At 39.5% G+C, this 8,238-nt stretch overlaps 1 protein-coding gene across 1 annotated transcript; it reads left to right on the forward strand.

Annotated features, from left to right (window-relative positions):
• The first annotated feature begins 1,619 nt into the window (after positions 1 to 1,619).
• Positions 1,620 to 7,397, forward strand: LOC145968681 (uncharacterized). The gene is made up of 2 exons (XM_083094337.1): positions 1,620 to 6,895; positions 6,991 to 7,397. The coding sequence occupies exon 1, from the start codon at positions 4,179 to 4,181 to the stop codon at positions 6,570 to 6,572; it is 2,394 nt and encodes a 797-aa protein (XP_082950463.1). The 5' UTR covers positions 1,620 to 4,178; the 3' UTR covers positions 6,573 to 6,895; positions 6,991 to 7,397.
• Positions 7,398 to 8,238: the final 841 nt, after the last annotated feature.

The raw sequence follows: 8,238 nt of genomic DNA on the forward strand, positions 1-8,238 counted from the left end.
TGTTTCAGGCAAAAGTTGTTTGGTTTCGAGGGGGCCATAAGACTGTACCATTGGTTTGACCTTGAAGAGTCATTTGAAGGTCACGTGAAGGTCACTTCAATTTTTTTAAATGGAACACCCTATATATTTTTGCACACTCTTGTAGCTTATCTCGAGAGCTTTCCAAAACACTATAATTAAGTACCTTTTCGTTAAGTACTTCTTGAGTTATGAGGCTTGAAATAATTTCTTAATTTTACATAAACCGTAAAATATCTTGTAAAATATTTATTTTTCGATTATTTTACCTTAATACTTTTACGTACAAAATAATGAGAGGAATCAATTGGTGCAAAGAAAACACATAGTTGTTTTGAAGAAAAAATATGTAATTTGCAATTAACAATTCCATATTTTTTCTTAAAAACAACTATGTGTTTTCTTTACACCAATTGATTCCTCTCATTATTTTCTACATAAAAGTATTAAGGTAAGATAATCGAAAAATGAATATTTTACAAGATATTTTACGGTTTATGTAAAATTAAGAAATTATTTCAAGCCTCATAACTCAAAAAGTACTTAACGAAAAGGTACTTAATTATAGTGTTTTGGAAAACTCTCGAGATAAGCTACAAGAATGTGCAAAAATATATAGGGTGTTCCATTTAAAAAAATTGAAGTAACCTTCACGTGACCTTCAAATGACTCTTCAAGGTCAAACCAATGGTACCACCTTATGTCCCCCTTGAAACCATACAACTTTTGCCTGAAACATTTTTTACTAAAATGCACCGTTTGTGAGATATTTAGGTGTATCCAGACTTTTGGCGCACCCTGTATATATATATATATATATATATATGTATATATATACAGGGTGACCCATTTTAACTTAGGCAGCCAAATAACTCGAAAAATAAGCAAGATAGAGAAAAATGTTTTAGACAAAAGTTGTATGGTTTCGAGGGGGCCATAAGATGGTATCATTGGTTTGACCTTGAAGAGTCATTTGAAGGTCACGTGAAGGTCACTTAAATTTTTTTAAATGGAATACCCTATATATTTTTGTACATTCTTGTAGCTTATTTCGAGAGCTTTCCAAAACACTATAATTAAGTACCTTTCCGTTAAGTACTTTTTGAGTTATGATGCTTGAAATAATTTCTTAATTTTACATAAACCGTAAAATATCTTGTAAAATATTCATTTTTCGATTATCTTACCTTAATACTTTTATGTACAAAATAATGAGAGGAATCAATTGGTGTAAAGAAAACACATAGTTGTTTTTAAGAAAAAATATGGAATTGTTAATTGCAAATTACATATTTTTTCTTCGAAACAACTATGTGTTTTCTTTACACCAATTGATTCCTCTCATTATTTTGTACATAAAACTATTAAGGTAAGGTAATCGAAAAATGAATATTTTACAAGATATTTTACGGTTTATGTAAAATTAAGAAATTATTTCAAGCCTCATAACTCAAAAAGTACTTAACGAAAATGTACTTAATTATAGTGTTTTGGAAAGCTCTCGAGATGAGCTACAAGAATGTACAAAAATATATAGGATGTTCCATTTAAAAAAATTGAAGTGACCTTCACGTGACCTTCAAATGACTCTTCAAGGTCAAACCAATGATACCGTCTTATGGCCCCCTCGAAACCATACAACTTTTGTCTAAAACATTTTTCTCTATCTTGCTTATTTTTCGAGTTATTTGGCTGCCTAAGTTAAAATGGGTCACCCTGTATATTGCGACGTTTTTTTACTTTTAATTTTTCAATCCTCCTCGGGTGTTGGAGAGGAGGATGTTAGAAGGGGAGCGAAAACGCCGTCAAAAAAAACACAAGGCGGATAGAGATACTCGCGCTCGGAGGAACTAAGATGGAGGGTGTTCTCGCGCGAGCCGCGGCGAAGCGAAGGCCGTCTCGAGATCTCGAAATTGGGCGCCAGATACGGTCTTTCGCGTATCAATTCGCAAAATCGTCAGAATGACGCGAAAAACGTTAGCCTGTTTCGCCACGGCCCGACTAGCTCACCTAACGGTGGAGGGGCAGGGTCCGTTGAAAAGGATATTGAATTATTTTATGCGAGGCGGTCGGTGATTACGAAAATTGACGAACACAACGGGATTTAACGCTCACGACAAACGAACACTCAAATAAGTTACGCGAATTTAATAGAAAAGAAAATGTAATAAATTTATTCAAGAATAGAAATATAATAAAAATAAGAATATAAAGGAAAAGAAATAGTGAATCCCAGAAAGAAATAATAATGACAATAATTAGTTAGACAATAATTAATTTAATGACAATAGCAGATCAGAATTAACGAACTATAACTGCGGTTAACATAAATTCGAAAATTTGAAATAACGTACAACAGATACTTCTTCGACAGCGGTGATAACAATAATAATACGAGATCGAGATCATAAGAAAGCTGTGATATTTGTCGTCCTCCAGGCCCGTTTTTATGGCCGGACTTTGCGAAAACGAACGGCGTTTCGAGATCGTAACGGAAATTTCGACAATCTCATTAACGACTCAATTTTACCGATCTTTATGCTTTATTCTTTCGCTCGCTCACTTAGTCGACAGCAATAAGTTCGAAAAGAGGCTTAACATTTGAGCGAGAACAATCCAGAAATCTGCGAAGACGAGAAATTGTCGCCCGCGACGAGCGCGTTCGATTCGCTCGGAATTCGATAGCCGTCGGACGTCGCTTCGCTTCTTTTCGGCGTAACGCTTTCTATCTACGCGAAATCCTCGAATTTCGACACTTTCTCAATCTATTATGCACCGCGACACACTCAAACGTACGACAATTACCACGCAAATACCACGCAATATACTAGTATCAAGAGCGACAAGGACAGTACGACTTTTGCCACGTCGTCACACGCTCACATATACGCTAATTGCAGACGAAAATTGCCCGGAGATCGGTTGCGGGGATGTCTTACGCGGTTTCGACAACTCTTTTCGACAGCACGGATAGCGAACGCATTCCCCGCGATTTACCGCGCACGTGGTTGATATACGAGAGCCGGTCACTACGCGTTTTACGACACCCTGAATCCCGGAGAGAGACGAACGGTTCCTTATCACCTACGTTACGATCGTTCTTGATGCCTCGGTCGCTTGTCTCCGGTCGCCCGAAATACACGAAAATCGCGAGCTCGGTACAATGCCCGAGCGACAACGAGACACGAAAATGGCGATGGCGACAGAGCGGCCGGTCCGCGGACAGAATCGCGTACGTGGCTTACAATTAGCGATGGGCAACCTCACCGATACTTTCTCCCGTGACCAGGGGATGATCCTCGGCTCGTCCTCTCAACTTGATCTCCTCGGCGACAACGACACGCTAACGATAACGACAACGACAAAATCTCTCGAACACGACTATCTGTTGAGAACGCCCGCACCAGAATGATTCCGGCGATAGCGGCGTCAATCCTGCGCGCAGAGGTGCACGGATTCGTGGCCAATAGCGCCGCGACACGCGAGGTATTACTGCACCCCGCGACAACGCCGTATCGGGGGCCGTAACGGCCCCGATAATTTAAAATTCCGAATCTCGGCGACCCTGCTATCCGTGGTCTTCCGGTGGCAGGTCTATCGTCCTCCGTCCTCGGAGGGTGGCGCCGATCCGGTCCGGCTATCTCGGTTCAAGACAGCTGGTTCTTCGCCGCTTTTCCATCTTTAATTGAAGGGGGCAAAATCCACCCACGAATCTGCGCTGTCCTGTTCCTCCGGCGCCTTCTCCGTTCTCAAGTCGGAGGTAGGAAATGTCGTATCGGCTGTCGTAACATGGATTCCTCTTGGGCCTTTTCCGGTTTCCTTCCGGCGGGTTGCCCGACGTCAAGAAAAGGATACAAACAAAAAATAATTAATAATAGCGCGAAATATACTAATGGCTCGTCTCTCCGGAGATTTCGATACGGCTCTCGCAATCTTTTTCTGGCGCGGCCGCTCGGCTCGCGCCCCGTCAAGATTTCCGGGGTGGATGGACGCGCGTCGGGACGGCAACGTCACAATATATATATACACAATATATATATATATATCACAAGGTAGCACCACAACATTTAAATTTTTGTAAACGTTATCGTAACGACTTACACCATTCCGTGTCACATAGGCGACATGTCAATTTAAATTCTAAGTTTATTAGAGATATTATGAAGAATGAAGTTTGCGATGCGTATAGACACATTCGATCACTGCGCCGTGATTTGTTTGACGTAATTCGGCTTATATCTACCAATTTACCAATATCTATTTGTAATAATTTTTTTGTAAAGCAGAATAGATTTCAAAGAGCCTATTATTCCCATGAAAGTAAAAAATTAGACAAAAAGTTTGATTGGTTGTTAAAACAACAACTTAATAAAATACGGAAGGATATTCGTCCTATTCGTTATTTTTGCGCGGTTCAGAATTGTCATTCCGCAGATTCGACGTCTTTGGTCAGCTTGTCAAAATCTGTGGATATGAATTTTTCCTTTAATCCTCGACTTTCCTTCTCGCCGGTATGTATTGACCTTGATCCTTCATCTTTCTCGCTACGTGTTTCTCCTGCCTTGGAACTAAGAGATGAATGGTTCGTCAATTTATCTTCTTCGACCATACCTCAAGAAGTACGGCTTTTACTACAATTGGGAGAAAAATTTTGCTTACCGGTAATCAACAAAGAAAGAACTGTTGTCGATTTGTTGAAGAATGTGGAGTTTAATATTAACAAGCTTCTCATGGAGGTTCGTACGATGGTCAGAAATAGATCTTTTCCTATAATACACAGCTTTCATAATTCCAATTCACATAGGTCCCCTTTTGATGAACTGATTTTGAATTCCTTTAACGCTACCAAAAAATTCATAAGAGACAATCCGGATATTTTGTTTACTAGAGCTGACAAAGGTAATATAACTGTCGCGTTAGATATGGATGATTATCTTTCTAGGATGTCTATTCTGTTAGCGGATAGAAACACATATGTGGTAGTGAATAGGAACCCGATTAATAAATTGATCAGTAATCTGCATGATCTTTTGGCTAGGTGGCGTGCACGTGATTATATCTCTAGTGCAAAATATAGATCATTGAATTGTACAGATGGTGTCCTACCGAGGGTTTATGGGCTGCCGAAAATTCATAAGGAAAATAATCCGTTACGCATAATAGTCTCATCTAAGAATACGCCTCTCTATTATCTCGCTAAGTTTTTACATGACATCATTTATAAATCTATTCCGAGACCGGACAGCCAAATTGTTAATAGCGCTCAGGTGGTCGATAGATTGAATGGTGAGCGGATAGATGATAACATGAAGCTGCTCTCATTGGATGTAGTCTCTTTGTTCACGAATATACCAGTGGATATGGCGATTGATAGTTTGTTAAATAGATGGGACTATATAGAAAAGAATTGCTTGATACCTCGTGATGAATTTCTAATAGCGGTTCGCTTCATTTTGAACTCTACATTTTTTATGTTCAATGACGTTTGTTATCAACAGACATTCGGCACGCCCATGGGCTCTCCTCTATCTCCGATTATCGCTGAGATCACGCTCCAGGATTTGGAGTCAAGGGCAATCGCGTCTCTATCTGTGGATCTTCCATTTTATTTTAGATATGTTGACGACATTGTGATGGCGGCTCCCTCCTCGATGCTCAATACTGTTGTGGACACTTTCAATTCGTTCCACAGTAGGTTGCAGTTTACTATCGAGGAGGGTGTCGATAATCGTTTGAATTTTCTTGACATCACAATTATTTTACAAAATGGACGTATTGAATTTAATTGGTTTCATAAATCGACTTTCTCTGGAAGATACCTACACTTTGAGTCGCGACACCCTCTTTGCCAGAAGAGGGGTACGATAATTGGTCTAACGGATAAGGTTTTCCGTCTTTCTCATCCAAGATTTCACAAAGAGAATTTCGAACTTGTTATTAACATACTTTTAAAGAATGGTTATCCGCTTTCTTTCATTTTCCACACAGTTGCTAATCGGCTTAGCGTTTTGTTTCATAGATTTGGCAATAAACATAGTGATGGTGTGATGGATGGCGAAAGTATGTCTGACGGATGCGATGGGAGTGAGAGGATTTCCTATTTTAATGTTCCGTATGTTAAGAACATATCTGAGCGCTTTCAGCATTGCGTCAGAGATCTTGATGTTAAGCTTTCCTACACTGGAATAAACAATTTGCGCCGGTTTATTAAAGTCGGTAAGGATTGTTTACGGAAAGATTCACGTAACAATATAGTTTATAAGATCAACTGTAAAGATTGCGATGCGTCTTATGTGGGACAAACGGGACGCTTATTAAGAACAAGGATTAAAGAACATAAAAGAAATCTTACGTCCGTCATTACAGAACATAGAGCGTTGAACCATACTTTTGATTTTGAGGGTGTGGAGGTTTTGGATGAAGAAACATTTTTAGGGAAAAGATTAATATCAGAGATGATCTATATTAAACGCCAAAAGAATGGATTGAACCTCCAGTTTGACACATTGAACACATCGTGCTTGTCGATAATTGAAAACCTATCTGAGATCTAATTTGTTTTTGCCCTCTGCCTTTATTGGTTTGTTTTTGTCGAATACGTTCCGATGCCTTTTTGTCGTTAGTGTTTGAATGTTCGGGCACAGTCGATCATGTGCTTGTTAAGTGTCCGTGTCATCTTTGTTGGTCTTTCCACTGTCTGAGTAAGTTGCCTCTGACTTGCTGAATAACTTATTACTTTGCCTTATAATTACATTTTGCATTATTTTGGTAGTGCATCGCTCTTTATGATTTGCACCGCTCAGAGTGTTGCTTGCATTGGACTCTTTTGTGTTGGACCAGCCTTGATGGGCTTGTGGAACTCTCCGCGACTTTGTATGTATGTGACTATGTAACTTCTCTTTTCGCATTTGTCACTATTATTGCGTTTTTAGTATTATTGCATTTGATTCCTGTTGTAATTTTTGTTATTAGAATCACTGAAGAAGACTCGAATTGAGTACGAAACGTTTGATAATAAAGACGCTAAGATCATTTATACTGAAGAAGAATGGATTGTTGATTTGAAGTGAACGTCCTCAAAAAATTTCACGCCTCACAACTACGTTGGCTCTTTATAGCCTTCTTACCAGATTTTCTAGTTTAATTTGTCATTTCTGAGAGCCTTTAATTTTATTATCGCTTTAGACAGCACCCTTTGTAACAGACTCCGATATAAAACACTTTGTTATTATATTTTTTCATTATATTATCTTTTATTATATACTTTCGCGCTGAAGATGACCCAAAAATAGGGTCGAAACGTTCGCTATCCTCTCTTTGTATGCTTTAATATCAATATTTATTTGATTGTATTATAAATAAATGTGTTATAACATCGACACTCGACTCGTATTGCCATTATAACTGTTTTGTTTAATTTTATATTTCGAGTCTTATATTTATTAATTTTTGTACTTTAATTTTATATTTTATATTAATATATATATATATATATATATATATATATATATATATATATATATATTGTGACGTGACGTCTTTTGGGGCCGTCCGTCACAGGGGCGAAAAGCCCGACGGTTAATGTTTTCGGGGCCTGCGTCCTCCTATAACGGAGAAAAGCGGTCCTGCGTTTGCGTTTCGCGACTTTGCGAATTTTTGCGCGACTACGAAAAAGCGGCGATAATCGGTGCCTCAGAATGGGGGCAAACCTCACCCGACCGACGGCTAGAAGCATGGAGCGACCTGAAGGAAGAGATAAAGGACGGAGAGCGGAGGCCCGGCTGAAGGCCGCGGGAACACGTCAGGTCAGGCTATCATTTCATCATTGTAATTTTATAAGTATTTGGCTACCGGCGAGAAAATTCTCTGTCGATTAATTCTGTCGTTTTACTTTTGACAGAGCAAGGGATTCTCGACGAGAGAGCGAATTACCGACTTGTACAGCCGATGAGGAGAGGGTCACTCTACACCTGAGGACGGGTGAGAGACCCCGATATGGAGCACCGCTGCTAAACTCCTGCCCCAAACGCGCGACTTTAAAGACCACGGCCCGGATTATATTAAGGACCGTCAGGATGTCAAAAGACGGAAGTCCGGGACCGGAAAAGGGATTCAGGCGGAGAAAAATATTACGAAGCGATCACTACCGGAAAAATTTCGCTCTCGAGCGGGTAAACGTCCTAATTGCCCCTACGGCCCAAAGGACCTAAATATGGCCGT

The sequence above is a fragment of the Camponotus vicinus genome, unplaced genomic scaffold (assembly GCF_025532165.1).
Source record: "Camponotus vicinus isolate PSW18456_S1 unplaced genomic scaffold, iyCamVici1.0 SCAF_3, whole genome shotgun sequence".
NCBI lineage: Eukaryota > Metazoa > Arthropoda > Insecta > Hymenoptera > Formicidae > Camponotus > Camponotus vicinus.